Source organism: Petaurus breviceps, unplaced genomic scaffold (genome assembly GCF_028583685.1).
Source record: "Petaurus breviceps papuanus isolate PSGF00001 unplaced genomic scaffold, PetGlider_PUasm1.0 90434, whole genome shotgun sequence".
Classification (NCBI taxonomy): Eukaryota; Metazoa; Chordata; class Mammalia; order Diprotodontia; family Petauridae; genus Petaurus; species Petaurus breviceps.
The window spans coordinates 2,560,118-2,582,617 of NW_027187251.1; the positions used below are offsets into that span (position 1 = coordinate 2,560,118).

A 22,500-nucleotide genomic window follows, 5' to 3' on the forward strand; every position below is an offset into this window, starting at 1 on the left:
GAGAAAGAGAGAGAAAGTGAGAAAGAGAAAGTAAGAGTGAGAAAGAGAAAGTGAGAGAAAAAGAGACCATGAAAGAGAAAGAAAAAAAGTAAGGGAGATACAGTGAAAAAGTAAAAGAGAAAGTAAGAAAGAAAATGAGAGAAGGAAAAAAGTAAAGTGAGAAAGTGAGAAAGTTTGTGTGTGTGTGTGTGTGTGTGTGTGTGTGAGAGAGAGAGAGAGAGAGAGAGAGAGAGAGAGAGCACACTTGTTGGAGCAAGAACTAACAAAGACAAGCTGACTAATAGCGATGGCAGTCCATAAATTCTGCTGCCCAAGCCCTGTTGCCTCTCCCTCACCCACACCCATATACACAGGGCTTTGGGAGTGCTGCCCATGAATAAAACCTCATTTCAATACCGAGATTTCGCTCTGCTGGCAGCTGCTGCTAGATAGAGCAGTGCTGCTTGATCCTGGGAAAACCAAATATTCAAAGGTGAATTCATCTAGAAGATAAATCTTGGTTCCAAAAGAGTGGGCACAGTTCTGACATGACATGCTGAGTTTTCTTGCATGCGGTATGCTTGGAGAGAGGATATACCCCTATTCATATTTGTGGTTTTTATAGTTTGTTTTTCATGGCTCTTCATCTCCCTCACTCCCCATCCTCCATATGTAATCAGTTGTCAAGTCTTGTTGAGTCTACTTATCTAAGATTTCTTACATCTAGGAGTATGTTGGTTAATGTTTAACAATTGACTCTCCAAAAAGAAAAAAAAAAGAAAAATGTGTGTGCAACAAACTTTTAAATTTAGTCTGCACAACGGAAATTTTCTCCATCATTTTCTTAATTCTAGACAATTAGCAAAACAATAACTCAAGCCCTGACTGATAGCACTTGCTCAAGGTGTAAACCCTCCTACTGAAAATTTAGCACTTGGCTTACACTAGTCAGTTGAAGTTGGGCCCCAGCACATCTCTGCTTATATTCATTCTTTTCTCCCTTTCCAAACCAAAGACACCTCAATTCAGTCCTTCATCACCTCTTGCTTGGATTATTCCAAGAGCATAGCAATTGTGTGTGTATGTGGGGGGGGGGTGGAGAAAGAGAGAGGAAGAGAGACAGAGAGGAGAGGGAGAGAGAGAGAGGAAGAAAGGGAATGAGAGAAAGAGGAAGAGAAAGAATAAGAGGGGAGAGAAAGAGAGAGAGAGAGAGAGAGAGAGAGAGATGAAGGGAGAGAGAGGGAGGGAGACGGAGGGAGAGACAGAGAGGGAGAGAGAGCATCCAGCTCCTCTCCCTTCTTCAATCCATCCTTCAGAATACTGCCAAATTGACATTCTTAAAGCACAAGTCTGACCATACAATTAATTGCTTAAGGAGCTTCCGTGGTTCTTTTGTGCTCCTTGAAACAAATACAGACTTCTCTGTTTTATGCTAAAAGCCTTTTCTAGTCTGACTCCAGACTCTCTTTCCTGGTGTATCACTCCCTGTCATGCCCTCTACATTCCACGTCTATTTGCATGACAAATAGTACATATAGTGTACATACAAGTTGTACAGTGCTTGGTATATAGTAGGTATCTAATAAATGCTTATTGAATTTAATTTAATTAGACCTAGATCTTTAATAAGTGTTCAGTTTCAGCCTTGACAGGCTGATTTTATATTCTACTTTTTTTTTAGTAATTTTTCAATCAGGTCCTTCTCTTTGCTGACCTCGTTTAGGGTTTTCTTGGCCAAGATACCGGAATGGTTTGCATTTCCTTCTCCAGCTCATTTTATGGATGAGGAAACCGAGGCAAACAGTGTTAAGTGACTTGGCCAAGGTCACACCACTAGTAAACGTCTGAGATTGGATTTGAACTCAGAAAGCTGAATCTAGGTTACACACTTAGTAAATGTAAATGTTGGGACCTGAATATCAATATGCTCATTCCTAACCCAGGTTTTTTTTTTCCATTACACAATCTTGCCTCTACAAAAAGGAAGCCATAGTCTTGTGGTAGCAGCAGGAATGACCTTGACAGTTGCCATCTTCTGTCTTTTCCTAGGTTCTCCAGATATGTCCCAAGGACATGCGGGCTGATATCTGTGTGCACCTAAATCGAAAGGTGTTCAAGGAGCATCCAGCATTCCGGCTTGCCAGCGATGGCTGCCTACGGGCACTGGCCATGGAATTCCAGACAGTTCATTGTGCCCCTGGTGATCTCATCTACCATGCTGGCGAAAGTGTTGACAGCCTGTGCTTTGTGGTTTCAGGCTCTTTGGAAGTGATTCAGGACGATGAGGTGGTTGCCATCTTGGGTAGGTTGTTCCTACATATAGATACATTCCTGATCCTTGGGCTACATTAACCATTGGGCAGAAGGCATAGATGCTCGGGTCCTGATGATGTCAGGCGGTACACTTTACTGAGGGCACACCAAGGCCTTAATGTGACTACATTGGTTGACCAGAAGAATCTTCTTGCATACATGGGTAACTCTTAGAGATCTCATGCATATAGCTGACCCAATTTTCTATAATAAGGAATGGAGGAAAGAGGAGAGATTATAAGACAATAGATAATCCAAAAACAATTTCTGTTTGACTTTAGAATGCTTTATATCACTTCTTCCTGCCCTTTCATATTCATACCCCCTCAACTCCCTAAATTTGTTCTCATTATTATATTTTTCTCAGATGGTAGGATTATAGACTTAGAGGTAGCAGGGTCCTCAGATGCCATTTTAGTACCACCTCCTCACTGTGGACTCTGGAGACTGAGGGACTTGCCCAAACCCCACAGATAGCAAACATCAGAGGCAGAATTTAAACCCAGTTCCTCTGACCCCAGAGCCAGTGAGTTTTCTATTGTATCACATTCCTCAGTTTACTCCAAGATTACTTTTCAGAATGATTTTTATTTCTTGGATATATCCTAGCTCATGATGGGGGGATGTTTGGGCAGGAGAAACTTGAAGCTCTCACTTCTCTGATCTTGGTTCTGTGACTAACTAGGTGGGTAGCCTTGGTCATGCACGCTCTGGGCCTCCGTACCCTCCTGTCCAGAATGAGAGGTATGGGTTAGATGACTTTTACGCTGTCATTCTGTATCTAGGTTTATATTTCTGGGCTATAATGAAGTTTCAAGGCTCTATGTGGATTTCATTTGTCTATATTTCATTTGTCTCCCAGTGGCCACAACCACAGATAATGGAGAGTGGGCTATATCAGAGGTCATGATGCAGGTCACAGTCATCACTTTGTGGTCTCTAAAAGTAAAATGTGTTTTATCTTCACCCTTGATATAGGGTGTCCCAAAAGTCTTAGTTCAATATATAACTCATTGCCCCTTATATTCACTAATATATTACTAATGTCTATTCCTGCAAATGAAAAAAAAACCAGTAATAGTAATTCATTATTAATGTAGTGTCTTTCATATATGAAAGTGCAGGTCTCCTTAGTGGGATATGAGCTCTGGGTTGTTTTCTAGTAGTGGTGATGGGTCATTGTGGGCCATCCACATTCCCTCAGCTGGTTCTTCTTGTGTGTTCTCACATGGCTAGCTTAGATTAGGGGAGCAGTTTGCCTCAGATGTGTGTGTATGTGTGTGTTTCCTGTATAAAGCTATCTGGTCAGAATGGAACTGGTGTTCCCTCATTAGCATTATACTTTGACATCCAAATTGCTGACCAGGCCTAAACATATGACCCAGAATCCTTTATACCATCAGTAAATTTATCTCTGAAGAATTCCCAGTCTAATACAATGCAAGCAGGAGTCAAAGGGCCATTTGAACAAAAGGCGTTTCAGATACAGGCCTCCCATATCCTTCTCCCAAGAAGGGAGGGGCTGCTGGATAAATCAGTCCAGTCAGATAAATGAGGACATGCCTGACACCGGCTGATCTTCCTCCTCCAAGAGACCCTCTTGCCTCTTGGTTCTGACAGCTCTGGATGTGATAAGGTAAATCCTCCCTGGGATTTAAGCCACATCTATCACTGACACCAATATGAAAAGCATTCCCATCTATCAGACTGTAGAGCCAACCTCACCAGAGCCCCTGCTCCTGGGAAAGGAGTGAGGCCCAGGCCTTCATCTGTGTGCTCTCTCCTCTCACAGGCAGGGACGATTGTGGGAGTAAAAGGCAGTCACTGGTGAAACTGAAGCTTTGTTTGAGCAGTTGTAGATGACTTAGCATGGATGGTATGACTGGGGCCTGGTTCTCCCTAATCTTGCTTTGTTCCTTACCTCACCTGATTGATTTCTGCTATTATTTTGAAAATCCCATACATGTGTCATGACATTTATCCTAGAAAAAAATGAACGATCATGGACCTTCTCATATTGTTGCTTCAATTGCTTCTGGTGTAATCATGATAAAAAGGCCCTGTCTGAGGAAGATGAATGAACCCTAAAACGCCTTCTGCTGACCAAATGAGGGAAGGATGAAGCCCCATGCAGGGGTGGGGAACCTGCGACCTCGAGGTCTTTAAGTGTGGCCCTTTGACTGAATCCAAACTTTATAAAACAGATCCTTTTATTAAGGATTATTATTAAATATATTATATATAAACAATATATAGTAAAAATGAATATAAAATATAACTTATTATTAAACAAATCCAAACTAGATTCAAAGGGCCACACTTGAGGATCTAGAGGGCCACAGGTTCCCTACCTCTGGTAGGCATTAGCAATACAAAGAAGAAATGCCCTCAAGGAGCTTGCAGCCTTTCCACTGCAGCTTGGCGCCTCTCTAGCTCATGGCCATGAGGCACGGTCATAGATTTCTTAGTATTTACAGCTGAAAGCAATTTCCATCCCATGTTTCTGCTGCATTATCACTGTAGGATCTTCCTCAGGGCCTGGTGCCTCCTCACCCTGTAATACACCATCTTCCTCTACAGCCTTCTCACCTCAAACATTTCCTCAGCCATTTCAGCCCCTTTCTTCCATTGGTGAGTTCCTCCTGGAGCCTCCATTGTAGGGAGGAACCCAGGCCTGACAACCTTCATTCCCCTCCTGACTGTGCTTCTGACTTTCTAGACTCCGACACCCAATGCCATGTCCCCACTCTGGATACCTTCATCAGTCTTCTCCCTCATTAGGAGGTAAGCTTGGGGCAGCTAGGTGGCATAGTGAATAGAGTACTGGTCCTGGAGTCAGGAGGACCTGAGTTCAAATTTGGCCTCAGACACTTTACACACACACACACACACACACACACACACACACACACACACACACACAAAACTAGCTGTGTGACCTTGGGCAAGTCACTTAACCCCAATTGCCCTACCTTCCCCCCTCCAAAAAGCAAAAAAAAAAAAAAATTGAAGGTAAGCTCCTTGAGGGCAGGATCTGCCTTTCTTTTTGCTTGTATTTATACCCCCAGCACTTAGCAGAGTTCCAAGCTTTCCATTTTACAGATGAGAGAACTGAAGAACAGGAACAGAGGAGAAGAGGCTTGCCCAGGCCCACAGAAGGAACATGAACTTGAACCAGGCCCTCTGACTCTAGGCCCAATATTCTTTCAACTATTCCATGCTGTTATCCTAAAATTCACTTTAAGAAGAAAAGTGTCAGTATCCACAAATGGTTTTGATATTTGTTTCTAGGGCAGCTAGGTGGCACCATAGTGTACAGAGTACTGGTCTTGGAATCAGGAAGACTTATCTTCCTGAGTTCAAATCTAGCCTCAGACACTTACTAGCTGCGAGATCCTGGGCAAGTCACTTTACTCTATTTGCCTCAGTTTCTCATCTATAAAATAAACTGAGGAAGGAAATGGCAAACCACTCCAGTATCTTTGCCAGGAAAACCCCAAATGGCATCACGGAGAGTCAGACACAGCTGAAATGACTGACCAAGGAATTGTTTCAAAACAAAACAAAGAAATATTTTTTTCTTAAAAGAAGAGAATAGATATCCCCTGTCCTTGGAGAATTTGCACACCCAACTTCCTGAAGAGAGCAGTTTGAGCAAAATGATCCTTTAAGACCCCTTCTAACTCCAGGGTTCTTTTCTTCAGGATTGGGAAATGACACGTCTTCCATATGATCCCTTTGAGGGCTCTTGGAGATTAGTGTTCATTTATCAAATCTCTTTTAACTCCCTCTTAAATCATCAAGTTTAAGCTTATGGATTTTGAGAGGCAGGGGATCTGGGGAGGAGTCGGGACCTATGATTTCATTATGTTTCCAGCATGGAAGCTCCTTCTGTAAGTACAGATAAAAAAACTCTGTAACTCAGTATTAGACGGTCACCTGGGCTTCTGAGAGATTAAGTGGTTAACCACAGGTGGTTTGTGCCAGAGGTAGGTCTTCTTGTCCCTAAACCTGGCTGTCTAGAAGAATAATCTCACTTTCCTCTCATTGTCAAAGGAAGGGAAGAAAATTTAAAAAGGCTCCGGTCGCCATCTTGCCTCTGTCAGGACTGTGCCATTAGCCTCTCAATGTGAGCGTGCTCTAGGAAGAGGCAATTTGGTATCTCTCTGTTCTTTATTAGTTGATCAGACATGGATAGATAGAAGACTTTCATCACTGTTCAGTGCAAAGTGTGATCTATCTCCCTTTCTTCTGTCTTCTGAGGGCAATATTGATATGGTTTGTTTCATGGTGATTGATATGCTTCTGCAGCTCTTAATGCAAGTTTTGCACTTTTTATTCTTAATTTTTCTTTATAATGGCATGTCTTATACTCCTGTACATTTCTTTTTACTTCAGTGAGGCAAGGATCAGTTCAGTTTAGTGCAAAGAGCATTGGGCAGGGTGGTCAAGAGGCTTTGGGTTCTAGTTCCAGCTGCCCATGTGACTTTGGACAAGTCCCCTTTATCTCTTTGGGTCTCAGTTTATTCAAGTGTAAAATGAAAGTGTTTGCTGGGTCACATAAGAAGCAGCTAGGTAGATAAGTTCATAAAATGCTAGGTATGGAGTTAGGAAAACCTAGGTTCAAATCTGGCCTCAGATACTTACTAGCTGGGTGACCCTGGGCAAGTCATTCAAACTCTCTTTGCCTCAGTTTCTTCACCTGTAAAATGTGTATAATAATAGCACCCACCTCCCAAGGTTGTTGAGGATCAAATGAAATAATAATAGTCCCTCCTTCCCCTCTCCCTCCCTCCTTCTTACCTTCTTTCCTCTTTCTCTCCCTTCCTTTTTTGCTTCCTTCCTTCTTTGCCTCCTTCCTTTCTCCATTCTTTCCTTCTTTCCTCTTTCTCCTCTTTCCTCTCTTCCTTCTTCCCTTCCTCTCTCCCTCTTTTCTTCCCTCCCTTTTTCTTTTCTCCCTCCCTTCTTTCCCCCCCTTCCCTTCCTCTCTTCTTCCCTTCCTTCCTACCTCCTTTCCTTCTTTCTTCCCTCCCTCCATCTCTTCTTTCCTTCCTTCCTCCCTTCCTCACTTCCTTCCTTTCTTCCTCCTTCCTTTCCTTCCTTCCCTCCCTCCTTCCTTCCCTCCTTCTTTCTTTCCTTTCAGGGAATCATTATTTTTAATTAAGTTTTAATCCAAATGTATGCTATGCCCTATGCCTAATGCTTCCATCTCTATGGTTAAACCCACATATAATCCCCTACTCTTAGAAGAGAAGAGCTATGGAAGTTACACAGGTCTGATATATAAAATATTAGAGTTCAAAAAGATCTGAATCCATTACAATTATATTATACATGAGGAAACTGAGGTCAGAGCTGGAAAATGACTTCCCTAAGAAATTGCTTCACATTACCATGTGGCAGCAGAAACGGATCTAGAAACCAGGTGTCCCGACCCTAACCCATTGCTTTTGCTCTGCCCCATGCTACATTTTTATTTCTCGTGCCAATCCAGTTCCTGGTACATAATAGGTTTTTAATAAATGTTGGTTGATTGATTGATTTCCCCTGAATGTTGGGTTGTGACTCAGTGAATAAGTTTGGCCACACCTCTGCCTCCCAATGTTGCCGAAACCTGGGGCCCAAGAACACCTTTGTCTTGCTCTTAGTTGGGACCCATCCAGTAGACCAAGGGCTTTTCCTCTCTAGCAAGATAACACAGTCCAGTAGTCAACATCCTTGTATTATCTCACCATAGATTTAGAGATGCTAGAGAAATTAGAGGGCATCTAATTCCCCTAATTTTATATATGAGGAAACTAAGGCACAGAGGGTAACAGTGACTTGTCGAACATCATATAAGTAATAATAGTAAGTAGAACTAGGATAAGAACCCAGGTTCTGGACTACAAAGCCAGCATTCATTCCACGATGTGATCTTGGGCAAGTCACTTAACCTTTCTTAGACTCAGTTTCATCTTCCATAAAATTGGATTAATAATAGCACCTTCTTCATGAGGTTGTGGTAAAGCTCAAATAAATCAATCTACACAAAGCAAACTTTACTTTGTGCACTTTTAAAAATGTCACTTATCATCATTATTAGGAGCTGGGGTGGGATGTGTCCTTTCCACCAAGTGCTCATATATGCTTCCTTTTCATAGTCTATTTTTCTATGGAATGTCATTATCTGGCCACAATATAACATTTTGGGGGGAGTACCTCTCCTTCCCCATTCCCCAAGGACAAGCTCAGTTTACTATGATGGAATAAGTACAAAGTAGCATACTTAGTCTACTCTATGTACTGGCTGGCCCTGGATTCTAGACTTTCACATCTCATCTGACCATCCAGTTGCCGAGAATATCCAGACCATCTCACCATCTGCCTGTCATCTTGTTTATACCCTCTTATCACTCCCCTTAACCACTTTTGCCATGTTCACAGTGATCAAATCAATAGTACCATTGCTTCTAGAAGGGACATCTCTTATATATCAACTTACTATCTGTGATCTCCCAGAAACACACTTCCCTGGCCACCATTGCCCTGTACTAATTGTATACCCTACCCCTACTAGAATGTTAGTTCTTTGAAATCAGAGACTATCTCATTTTTTGTATTTGTGTGTGTTACACTTAGCACAGTGTCTGGCATGTGACCAGACCTTAATAAGTGCTTTTTTCATTCATTCATTCATTCATTCATTCATTCATTCATTCATTCGTTCGTTCGTTCGTTCGTTCGTTCATTCATTCATTCATTCATGTGTCATCAGTTATAAGTTCTTTGCACAGAGTTAGCTATTTTTTTACTATGCTGGGGCAACATGAAGAAAGAGCTATCTTAAACTTGAGGAATTTTTGTCCTTTTGTTGATGGTAAGCAGAACACTATGGCCACGTTCCCCCCAATTCCCAATTAGAATAATTGGGGTTGAGGAAGGAACACTGATCTTTTGTACAGCAATTGGCATGAGCTAAACATGTGTGTATGTGTTCTTTGATTGAATTCCTAAAAATAATGACCAGTTTACCCCTGCTTTATAAATTTGACCTTAGCTTAGTGAGGTTTTCTTGGAGTTTTATGAGGGAAAAGATAGAAAAGAGAAGAAGGAGTGTGTAGAAATGAGGAAATAAAAGGGGAAGCAGATAGAACATGGATGCTTGCTCTCAAAGATCCAATGTTTCAGGGCATTTGGGAAATTAAAGATCACTCCCAAGTCTCATATAACCTCATAACTCTTTAGAAAATAAATGCAAAGTGATTAACACCCTGTTTTTTTAAAGACAAAACAAAAATCTAGCAGCATTTCATTTGTGTTACTGATTTGAAGCAGAAAATGAGCAGCATTCTTTTTGTTGTTGTTATTGTTATGAAAACAAAAATAAATGCAGACATTTCTTGAGACATCGAAAAGAGAAGAGCATCTGAAAAATGCAGAATGATGGTTCTGGCAGAGGTGAGTCAAGGAAGGGCAGACATTTCCCATCATTTGTCCACAAGGGGAGGGGAAGCAAGTAAGTTCTCTGTTGACCCTTTGTTCTGGGACTGGTGAGAGGGTAGCAGAGAATGCATTTCTGATCCTCTCTTCAGGTTGGCAATTGTTTATCATTGCCCGAGGGATCCGCAGAAGTTGCTGAGTCTCCTATTTATTGCCACATGCCATATATTATCGAAAGGAAAAGAGGATAAGTTCAAGTACATCTCAAAAACCCTAGGATCAAGTTATCATTCTCCAGTCTGAGAGGCAGCTGTGGTGTACAGCAGTGAAAAGAGCATGAGATTCGAAGTCTGGGGACCTGTGTTTAACTCTTGGTCTTGTTCTTGCTGATTGTATGACCTTTGGCAGGTCACTTCCCATCTCTGGTCATCAGTTCCAGTTCCATAAAAGAATGTGATCAGGCTAGATCATCTCAAAGGCTCTAAATACTGTGACCCTATATTGTTCTTCATCAACCAATACAATTACAATAGATCTTTGGTTATTTACACTAATGGAAGGTAACTGTGGGTGGAATAAAATAAAACATCAGCAAAAGCAGGAACATTTATGTTGATATTGGGATGTATTTCTACAATGGGGGATAGAGGGTGGGAATTAGACTGACCACATAACCCTGTTTTGCTTAAGCTGTTATTGAAATTATTTTGCATTTTGCATTTTCTGAACAACAGTTGGAAGAGGTACTTGGGAGCAGACAAAGCCAGCTTGGGAATTAATCTTTGCTATGGGTAATCTACATATGGGTAATTGAAAGTTAACTGTCCATTAAACAAACTCACCCTCCCCAACTACCATCCTTCTCAATAAAAGCCCAAACACTTTAGGTTCTGTATTTAGGTTCTCCTGCTGACTTAATTGTATCTAAATGTAGTTGTGAAGAACAGAGAATAGCCATAATATTGCTGTGCACAATGGGCCTATAGCCTACCTTTCAAATGGATTTTCCAGGGTTTTTCTGCAGGGCATAATGAAATCTCTAAAAAGGGGCCCTCATAATAATGTGTTGGGTGAGGTATAAAACCACTTTGGAAGTCATCTGTATCCTAGGTCCACTCTGAGTCTCGTAATAGACATTAGTTTCTTTATATAAAATTTATCCATAGGTTGTCATCTTAGCACTAAGAAAAAAAAACCCATTTATTGGCCTATACCATGTCAGGAGGATGTGCTCACTCATTTTAGTAAACTTTGGCTATTTTATTCAGTCAAAAACATTGAGTGAACACACAATCAACCCTATACTGGACATTTAGGAAAGAGCCCCCAGTTTATTGGACATCATCTCTTCCAATTTCTTTTATAACCACAGCCACAAGACTAATCTTCCTAAAATACCATGTTTATCAGTCACTCACTTGCCAAAGGATTTCCAATGGCAGCCAGCCTAGTTGATAAAAACCAGTGTCAGGAACATCATGATGCTGGTGACCTGCTTTCCTCTGGCTACTTTCCTTGACATCTAATGCTAGAGCAAGTACCTGGAATATGGAAGTAGCATGATTTTATAGATTGAAATTTAAGCAGAGATGTGGACCCTGGAGACCTTTCCATGTCCCTTGATTCCTACACTACTGAGTTTAGCCTCAGGGAAACTTGTTCTTTCTCTGTGTTCTTGAGAATATGGAACATGACTTATTATTTATATGTGTGCCTTCCAATAGAGGAAAAGGGAACCCAGACTGGGTTGGTCAGATCATAAAGTAGAAGATGAAAAAGATAGATAAAGGAGGTAGACTCTTTTAGCTGAGTATGTATCTGATCAGATGTCTTCCCTACCTCACTTTAGTTCTCCACCACTGGTCACCTCCAAGAACCTATTCCTGAGTAAGTGACAACTTCTCTAATAGACCCTAATCTTGGTCAACATTTGCTGTAAAGTGATGATAAGGTCCCTACTTCAGGTGAGTTTTCCATTTAATTAGTGAAGAAGAAACAAAGAATGTTTCCTCTCTAAGCAACATTATTTGTAAATATAAGAGTACTTTGGGCAGATAGGTGGTACAGTGGAGAGCATCTGGTTTGGAGTCAGGAAAACTTCATTTTCCTGAATTCAAATATGACCTCAGACACTTAATAGCTGTGTGACCCTGGGCAAGTCACTTGCCTCTGTTGGCCTCAGTTTTCCCATCTATAAAATGAGCTGGAGAAGGAAATAACAAACCACTCCTCTATCTTTGCCAATAATATCCCAAATGGGGTCACAAAGAGTCGGAAGTGACTGAAATGATTGAAGAACAACAAAAATGCTTTATTTTCTTTCAGAAGCATCACACTTATTTTGGATTTCATACTTTATTGAATAGAAAAAGGGAAGATTTTAGGAATAACATTATTTAGCTTGAAGAAAAAATGTCTAGCATGAAGTCCTGTTCAAGAGGGTATACCTGTCTCTGAAGAGAGCTGGATTGTTTTTAGAGGATCTGTATTTAAATCCCAGCTCTATCACTTAATACCTGTGTGAGTGACTGTAGGCAAATTACTTAATCTATTGTGACCTTAGTTTCCTCATCTACAAAATGGAGAACTTAGTGTTGAACTGGGTCTCTTCTAACTTGAAATCTATGATCTTAAAATATTGAGGGTAATCATTATCATAAATTAACCACTGGTGACCAGCCAATCACCATTTCCACTAAGAAAATTTCTGTGGTTCCAAAGATCTGTAATTTACCTGGTATGGGTACTTCTTTCCCCAATGCACACCATGACTCATTTATACCACAGTCATTGTGAATTGCTGTGTCCAAGAAAAAAAACAAATTAGTCATCTGGTGGGAACCTGGTCATTGTTAGACTCTCCTGGCTTTCCTAAGTTGGTTAGGACATCCTGTACTCAGGATATTGACAGACATTCAATGAAATAACATCAGTGTTTTTTAGCTACCTCGGGATTTATCTCATTGTGTGTCTTCAACAAACTTAATAAGGATAAATAATAATCACCACAACAATAAGAATGTCAATAATTTATTTTTATAATGTGTTTTTAAGATTTTTATATGCTTTTATATTTTATGTGTTATGTTATATTATAAATGTTATGCTAATGTGTTTCATGTTATATTTTTATGTGTTTTTCTCATAACAACCCTATATTATGGGTAAAGAAAACAGGCTCATAAAAATAAAGTGACTTGCCTATGGTTACATATTTAGCTACCAAGTCCCCAGGTCTCCTGATTCCAAGTCTGGTACCTTTTGCAGTACCCTCCATCCTAATTCAGTATGGGGGAAGGGTGACAGAGGGATTTGCAGGTGTTACACTCACACTCACACACACATACACACATACACACACACACATGGAGTCCGCCCTGTAATTTTTGAAATGTCTCAATGCAATCTCTACAAGGAATAAAAACGTTTTGGGATATTGGAGAGGAAGGTTAAAGCTGCCCAATTAATAGCTTGTTCCTCACCCATCCCCTGCTCCCAGCAGGGCACTCATCCTCTCAGTTCAACCTTCACCAAAGCTTATAGACTTAGGACTTGGTTATAGGTGTTAGATGTTCAGGTTCTGTTGCTCTAAGAGATCTTAAAGATCAGATAGGAATCCATTACAAGCAGCTGCCCTGCACATCCATCCGTACACACCTGAACTCATACCTAAAGTCAGAAGACCTGAGTTCCAAGATGTGACTCTTATATTAAATAGTTCTTTGTGATTTTAGAAAAGAAAATTAACCTCTCTATGCTTCAATTTTCTCATCTGTAAAATATGGATAATAATTAATGCCAGGTGCTTTAAACCTATAAAGCCTCATAAATGATATGTATACATAATATGTAATTCAGTACATAGCATATATCATACAATATTATGAAGCTAATAAAAACTATTTAGAATATCCTAAAGACACTAGGGAAAATAGAATTTAGGAGGAGTTTTGCAGGTCAGAATATGTTGTCCCTATATAACTATGTAGTTAAAGTGTCTAGGGAAGGCACTGTGCCCAGGGTGAGAGGTCTATGAGAATAAGGACAGAAGAGAGAGAAACACAGCTAGATCTCATTCAGATGGCTACTGCTCCAACTGTCAAAGTTGTGGGTCTAATGATGTCACTCCCCTACTCAATAAACTCCAGTGTCTCCCTATCACCTCCAGAATCAAATATAACATCTTCTGGTGTTCAAAGCCCTTCCTAACCTGTTCCCCCACCTTTGCAGTTTTTTATACCACACACACACACACACACACACACACACACACACACACACACACACCCCTACCAATAAGCAGGCTAAGATCTTCTTAAATGATACAAAAAGTTTCCCTCTCTATCCAGTTACTGTACCATTTCTTTCCTCCTTTTCATAGCCATACTTGACTATGCCAGCCCAGACCAGATGTTTTCATGTCCCCATTATTGACTCTTCAAACCTTATAATTCCTTCCCCATTACCACAGTTCTGCTGAACATGCTTTCTTAAAGGTCACCAAGTTCAATGGATTTTCTCAGCAGTCACCTTCCCTGACCTTCCTCCAAACCTGACATGGCTGATCAAGCCATCTTTCTGTATTCTCTCTCCTCCTCCTCCAACTAATGCTATGTCTCATCCTCTTCTCTTTCCTTCACCTCCCACAGCCAGTGAGTCATCAATCCTATTGATTCTGTCTCCAAAGGATGTCTCAATCTGTCCCCCTTTCTTTATTTCTATTGCTATCTCCATCCTATAGGCCCTCCTTTCCATGGGGATAGACTTTTGAAATAACATCCCAACTGGTCGTTAGACTCTCTCTGCCTAATTCTCTCTTCAAACTTTTGCCAGACTAATCTTCCTCAGCATCCGGTCATTGCACTCCTCTGCTCAGAACCTTTAAAAGGTTTCTGATGACTTACCAAATAAAATTCAAGCTAGATTTGGCATCCATGGCCCTACAAAATGTGATATCACTCTGTGCTTTAGCCAAATTCAACTAGTGTCCACTCACTATGCACATTTTTCACCACCCACCTCCATATCTTTGCTAACACTGTTCTTGCCCTCTCCTGCCTCGGTCCATTCCTAACCTATTAAAATCTTAGCATCCTGTATACCCCAGTTCAGATAACATCTCTTCCATGAAGTCTTCCCTGATGAACTCTCCTTATTTGCACTTGTTTTGTGTTTTTGTTAAATGCTTATTTTTCTGTGTTGTGAGTGTTTGCACATGTTATTATATCACTCTTCTAATCAGAAATGATGGTGAGTAGATTCTCACACAGGCTGCCCCATGAGCAGGATCAGCCACCTTGATTAGTACCATGGTAAGAAGCTAGGGAGCTTTTCCTCCTCAGCTGTAGCCCTCCAGTGGGTGGCTAGAAGATAGACCTCTACCACTAGCTGCTACTGAGGGAAAATAGGAACTTTTCTCTTCACGGCCCACCAAAATTGCCCAATTCCTTTCTGGTACAGGGTGTCCTCTCTCAGCTGGAGAGTGACAACTTCCCTATCTCTGCTGGAGTCATCTCAGGGCTACATCCTACCATAAGACTTGGACAAATCATTTGTCTTCCTCAGGTCCTTAGTACCTTGTGAGATGCTCTCATACCTCCCGTACCAAAATACTATATGGCCTTTCCATGAACCATGAACTGAACATCGATCCTCCATTATGTGTTGTCTCCCCCAATTAGAACAGGAACTCCTTGAAAACAGCAACTGTCTCAATTTTCTGTTTGTATCTCCATCACTTAGCAAGGTGCCTAATAAATACCTTTCCATTGCATTCTACAAGGATGAGAAATCTATTCTATTTGACCTCAAATCATCCAATGCCTAGTATAGTTCTCTGTATTTCATAGTTGCTTAATAAATGTTTGTTGAATGAAAGAATGAATGAATGTGTATATTGAGCTATCCTCTCTGGCCAGGTATAAAATGCAAACATGGCTATCTCATCAAGACCATCCATCCACCAAATACCAAGGGACCTTGGCCTTCATATGGTGAGCCTAAGATTATTATCTAGAAGATCTTATTCATCAGTATGTTTATTTGGGATAGAGAATACACAGTGGGCAATGAGTTGGGCCTAGAGTTGAACAGGAGAAGGTAAGCAGGCTGGATTGACTTCCAGAAATTACAAAGTTCCCTGTGGTTCACCTGGAAAGAAAGACTTGGTGTTTCATTTTTGTTTTTTCAAGCTATCAATATTCTGATGCTGTTGTTTTGGGGCAGGGATCCATGGAATAGAAAGATCTTTGAAGAACTGAAAATGACTCTCACATGAGGGTAATTGAGAGGTGCCAGTCTGGGGTGAGCAGTCTGAAACATAAAGTCAGTGAGGAAATCTGAATAAGAACACAAACTATATATGCTCTCTGGGAAATATATGGAAGGAGGCAAAAAAGGGTTAGTCACATGGTGAGAATGAGGGATGACAGGTTGGCAGCCAGAGTACTCCACAGGCAACTTTCTGATGTCAGAAGAAATTGATGAAGGTCCCCAACACATCAGGTGGATTGTCTGAAAACTTCTGGGAGGACATTGATAGGATGGGCAGGTGTGAATGAATTTTGATCCGCATCATTGGAAACAATATCCCGATGAATGAGGTCATAGATCCCTTTGCAAATTTAACTAATGATGTTGATGATGGCTTTTGTTGGTCTTACAAAGTGCTTCTCCCCTATGTTTTCTTATTCAGTTCTCTGACAGAGGTCACAGAGGGTGATATGTGGGAGAACATAGTAGTTGCCCCCATTCTCTTAGAATTGAGAGATGGGCCCAAAAGTTCTCTTAACATCTCCTTAGTGATTTTTAAGATCACATTATCATGGACTCGGAACTGCAAGGAACCTCAGAAGTCATTTGAGACCCAAAGAGATGAAGTAACTTTTCCAGGGGCACACAAATAGTCAGTAGCAGAATCAGGATTGGAGCCCAGGAATTCTTACTCCATACAATTTTTAACTCTGCATTATGATACTTACCTTTCAGAGTTCTAGCACCTTCCCAAAGGAATGCTCTTAATTAACCATGTGTTTTTTTTCTTCTTCTCCTTTAGGAATTTAAGGAGTGAATTGTATACTGATCTCCTTTTTGCTGGATCAGAGGCCTTCTCAAAATTTAGGCTTTTCTCTTTTCTTTGTTGATAGAAGCAAAGAAAAACCAACATAATATCTCAGTTGAACAACAATACAATACAAATAAAATCTGATTAAATTCCAGTCCTTGAGTATAAATATATTATTCCTATATGTGCTCAAGAGTTGGTACTCAGAGGCCACTTGATGAAAATTTCATTCATGTCCATGAATCTTTGATGTGCAGACTAACTTCTGTAGGCCCAGGCATGAGAAGATGAGGTCAGAGACTGCCAGCAGCACTCAGTTCTGTGGTAAAGAGATGAAGATGAGCTTTCTAGCTACATGAGAGAGAACAGGAAGCTGAGTTTACAAAGGCATGGAAACTTTGCTCATGCATTTTTCCCCAGGGTCCCAGAGAATCCAGAATTAGGCAGCTGTAAATGTGAAGAAATTAAAGTATTTTTTAATATTAATGACTATAAATAAAACATTAAGGAAGAGATGAACTCTTTGGTTTATTGATAATAATTGCACACATTTGTATAGTGTTTTATAGCTTACAAATGGCTTTCTGCATAGCAGTCCTGTAGGAAGTGGACCCAGCTTAATAAAGGTGCTTAATAAATGTTTGTTTATCGATTGACTGGTTGGTTTCCATTTTAAAGATGTCACATGGATTTGGGGAGAGAATGCTGAACCAAATCAGGATGCCTGGGAAGACTTGGCAGTGCTGACTCTGCCTGAATTGTAGGACCTTGGACAAGTCATTTTGACTTTATAGACCTCTACTTCCTAGCTACAAAATGAGGGGGTTGGAATAGATGACCTCTAAGGGTCCTTTCCATTCTAACATCCATCACTCTTCATACAGGCACTGATGTCTGTTGATTTAATAAAAATGGTCAATGCATCATTATTCTAGATCAGGGAACTGAAGGTCAGAGACTCACCCAAGGTCATATCAATAGGAGCAACTGAAACGTGATCTTAGGTCTTTTGAATCCACATTCAATGCTTTTTCCATAATGAAAGATTCCCGATGTTGAATATGTTACCTACTTGACAGTTGGGTGGGTAGCAAGATAGGGAGGATAGAAGAAGAACTTCTAAGGTAGATTGTTTCTTTTCACCCCCATGGGGTTAAGAAGACCAGAGCAGATGTAAAAATGGAGTAGAATGTATGGATTCTGCAACCACCCCTTTTCACAGATGTGATAGTCGCCATCCATTGGAGCATGTCTTTAGCAGCCTTGGCAATCCAGATGGCCATGTCTTAAGCACTGCTCATTTTCCTCTGGTAGGTCAGATAGACAAGAGAGAAGTAAAAAAAAAAGAATGAGGCTGAAAAGTGTTGATGAATTGGAGATAAAGAGAAGTAAGGAGAAAGTCTGGGTCAATTTCCAGTTTCTGGAAATTCCCAGTTCCAATTTCTGCAATATAATAGGATCATAGGATCATAGATTTTTTTTTTGCTTTTTGGAGTGACTTGCCCAAAGTCAACCAGTTAGTAAGTGTTATATGTCTGAGGCTGGGTTTGAACTCAGGTCCTCCTGACTCTAGGGCCAGTACTCTACTCACTACACCACCTAGCCACTCCATAGGATCACAGATTTAATCCTGAAAGGGATCTTAGCGGTCACATCCTTTCACAGAAGAAAAAGCCATGACCTTCATAGATAAGTGACTTGCTCAGATCCACACAGGGAGTAAGTGGCAGAGCCAGTTTTTAACCCATATCCCTTGACTGTAGTACCAATACTCTTTCTGTTGAATTGCTGACCTTCCACTTAGCCTTGTGGCCCTGAAGAAACCATTGAATCTTGCTGAGCCTGTGATTCCTTATCTGTAAAACGAACTATGTGGGAAATTAGATGGGGGGATCTCTGGGGTCCTTTTCTGCTCTATTATGTCACACCTCTACACTTGGCATGGTTGAGTGGCCAAATGTAATTGCGTCAAATGACCCCACCATTTTGAGTAGAAAGGACCTTAAAGGTCATCTATTCAATGCCTTCATTTGACAGATAAGGAAACTGAGATTCAGAGGTATTCTAACATAGAACAATTAGTAAATGGCAGAGTAGGATTTAAATTTAGTTCAGGTCTTCTGACTTAAAATTCATTGAGATCAATTCACCTAGACTCAGATGAGCACATCTTCAGCATCATAGGGTGTTACAAGGACTAGAAGATGTGATTGCTACTGCAGGGTTAGAGAAGAATAAATGTGCTGATTTTCAAAAAGGGAGGGGAAAAGCCAACAATTATAGGCCAGGGAGCTTGATATATTTTGAATCCTTGCCAATTTCTGGAACATATTATTAAAGTGATAATGAATGTCTAGAAAAGGAAACAGTGACCAGAAGATCTTGGCTTCATCAAGAATAAATTAAATCAGACCAACATGATTTGATTTTTGACAAGGTTATGAGACTGATAGGGCAATGCTATGGAGTATACCTATATTTTATCCTAGCATGTGGCATGATTTTTTTGTGAATAATATGCAGAGATGTACATTTAGGTGAATTCAGAGCCATTTGAATGGATTGACCCAAAGAATAGTTAGTAATGGTTTTATGTCAATTGGGAAGGAAGTCTCTGGGGGGATTGCATTAGGAATCTGTGCTGGCCCTTGTTCTGTTTATTGTTTTTTATCAGTAACTTGGATAAAAACATGGATGACAAATTTATTAGAGTGAGAAGGATAGTGTCTATGATTAGGGAGGTAATTTGCCCTAACCAGATTTCATCTGAAGTATTCTGTTTAATTCTTGCTAGCATATTTTAAGAAGGACATTGATAAATGGAAATGTGTCAATTCAGTTCAGAGAGAGGTGACCAGGATGATGTAGAACCTCCAAATTATACCATATGAAGATCTTTTGAAGAAGCTGGGTATACTTAGCCTGGAGAGCAAAATACTTGTGGGATGGGGGCAGCAGCAATGGGATATGATCATTGATTTCAAGGTTTTGAAAGACTGGCATGGGCAAGATGGATTAGACTTGTTTTGGATGGCCCCAGAAGACAGAATCAGGAGTGATGGGTAGAAGTCATATACATGCAGATTTAAACTTGACATATAGAAAATCTTAGTACTTAGAGCTATCTAAGAGCAGAATGGACAAACACAGAAGGTAGTGAATTTCCACTCACTAGAAGTCTTCAAGTGAATGAGCACTTTCCAGGTAGGTAGTGGGGAGGACTCTTGATCAAGTATAAGGTTGGGCTAGGCAGTTGCTAGAATCTCTTCCAACTCCTATTATGTGATTCTAGAGTCAGTCTAGGGCAGCTAAATGGTACAGTGAATAGAGTGCTGGGCATGGGGCAAGAAGAGTCATCTTCCTGAATTCAAATCTGACCTCAGACGTTTCTTAGCTATGTGATCCTGGGCAGGTCACTTCACCCTGTTTGTCTCAGTTTCCTGAAGAAAATGGCAAACCACTTCAGTATCTCTGCCAAGAAAACCCCAAATGGGGTCATAATGGGTCAGACATGACTGAACAACAACAAAAGAGTCAGGAAAAACCTATTTATAGATCCAGCCCCACCATTTACTAGCTCAATGCTTGTGAGCAAGTCACCTAATCTCTGTGAGACTCAATTTCCACATTTGTAAAATTATTCTACCTTCCTCACAGGGTTGCCATAAGGGAAACAATATGTAAATCTTAAAAGTGCCAAGTGCATTGAATCATTTCTATCTGTAAAATGGGAAATGTAAAATGTAAAAAAAAAGTCTCTGCCTTGCCTCTCTATAGGGGATATTATGACAATAAAATGAGATAATTATACTAGAATATTTTGAAAAAGTACCGATGCAACTAGGTTGTACAGTGATTAGAGTTCTGGACTTGGAGTCAGGAAGACCTGAGCTTAGATTCTGCTTCAGTCATTTACTATGTATGTGGCTCTGGGTAGGCCATTTAATCACTCTCAGCTTCAGTTTTTTCATCTTTAAAAAGGGGATAATAATATCACTGCCTCCCATGGTTGTTGTGAGAATTAAATTAGATACTATATGTAAAGCACTTTACAAACCCTGAGGTACATGTGTGTATGCGTGTGTGTATACACACATACATGTATATACACATAAACACACACACATATATTATTAGTAAGAATGAGGGAGCGATGGTATCATAGGAAGGTAGGTGAGAGCCATATTATACAGAGCTTTAAGTAACAGGCTAAGATTTTATTTTTGAACTAAATGCTCAATCCTTCTCTGGCACTGCCATTACTACTATGATCGTCTGCCCCAACTCAGATTCAATCAGTCAATAAGCAAACATTTATTGATTAAACTCTTACTTTGCACCAGTATTGTACTAGGCACTGTGGATAAAAAAGACTGGCAAAAATGATCCCTGCCCTCAAGGAGCTTATCTTCTAACAGGGGAGACAACATGTAAATAAATTGGTACCAGTTACATTCAGAGTAGATATAAAGTAACCTTAGAGTAACTGGGGTAAGGGTAGGAGGGAGACTGGGAAAGGCTTCTTGCAAAAAGTGAAGGAATCCAGGGAAACTAAGAGATGAACATGAGGAAGTAGAACATTCTAAGCATGGGGGCTGGTCAGTCTGAAAGCAGGAAGATAGCAGGTGAAGAAATGTGTTAGAAACAAGTTGTCCCAGTAGAGCTAGATTATCAAGTGTGTGGGAAGCAGTGAAGTGTAAAAAGGCTAGACAGGTAGGAAGAAGCCAGGTCGTAAAGAGATATACCGAAAAAAGAGGACTTGATATTGGATGCTGGAGGCAAAAGAGAATCACTAGAGATTATGAGTCTAGAAGTAACAGGGTCTGATCTAGGCTTTAGGGAAATCCTTTTAGCAGTTGGAGGAAGGTTGGATTGGAGTGAGAAGAGATTTTGAGGCAGGGAGATCACTTAGAAAGCTAGTGCAATAATCCAAGCAAGAGAGGTAAGGGCTTGAACTAGGGTGATGGCTGTGTAAATGGAGAGAAGATGTAGATGAGAGATATTGTGAAGGTGGAAACAAGATTTGACAATTAAATCACAGAACCACGAAATTGGAAGGGACCTCAAAGGTGACCTAGACCAGCTTTGTGTTGACCTAGACTTCCACAATAAATCATCATTCAGACCCTTCTTAAAGATCTTCAGAGACAGGGAGGCAACAATGTCCCAAGCTAGCCCAGACCACTGGGCTACCTCCAGTTGTTGAGCGGTTTCTTCTCACATCGATACAAAATCTATATCTTGGCAATTTCCACCTCTTGCTCCCAATTCTAACTAAAACAAAGGGGAATAAATTAAGCCCCCTTTCACATGACATCCTTCTCATATTTGAAGACAACTCTTTCATGTTTCTCATCTTAGGTCTCACTGGTCTTCATTGTGCCTTAGAAATTGAGGTCCACTCTCTAGACCTGCTTCTACAGGCTTCTGTCCCAGATCCCGTTCATAGTTCAATGAAATCCTATCTACTTTGTGGTATTGAAGCCTTGTCAACTCCCTTTCACTTATCTAACATCTTCCTTTTTTGTTGTTGTTGTTTGTTTGTTTGAACAAAGGCATATTTCTTTCAAGTTCAGAGCAAGAACAAATATGTAAACATTTCCCCCATAACTCCATGGTATACTCTCCCCTCCACTAGCTCAGTCTTTGGGGAGAATAGACTCAACTTAGCTCATTTCCTACATAGCATTGGTTCTACCAAGTTCAGTGGGTCCTTTTCTCAG

General features: G+C 40.5%; 1 protein-coding gene across 2 annotated transcripts in view; it reads left to right on the top strand.

Annotated features, from left to right (window-relative positions):
- The window catches only part of KCNH1 (potassium voltage-gated channel subfamily H member 1), a 543,998-nt gene that overhangs the window by 327,900 nt on the left and 193,598 nt on the right, over window positions 1-22,500 (top strand). The window contains exons 9-10 of one of the 2 annotated variants that reach the window (XM_069108779.1): window positions 2,029-2,281; window positions 16,769-17,376. In XM_069108779.1, the coding sequence (XP_068964880.1) occupies window positions 2,029-2,281; window positions 16,769-16,776 (261 nt within the window). In that variant the 3' untranslated portion in view covers window positions 16,777-17,376. Of the gene's footprint in view, window positions 1-2,028; window positions 2,282-16,768; window positions 17,377-22,500 lie in introns of those variants that run through there. The other variant, XM_069108778.1, reaches the window with a different exon arrangement.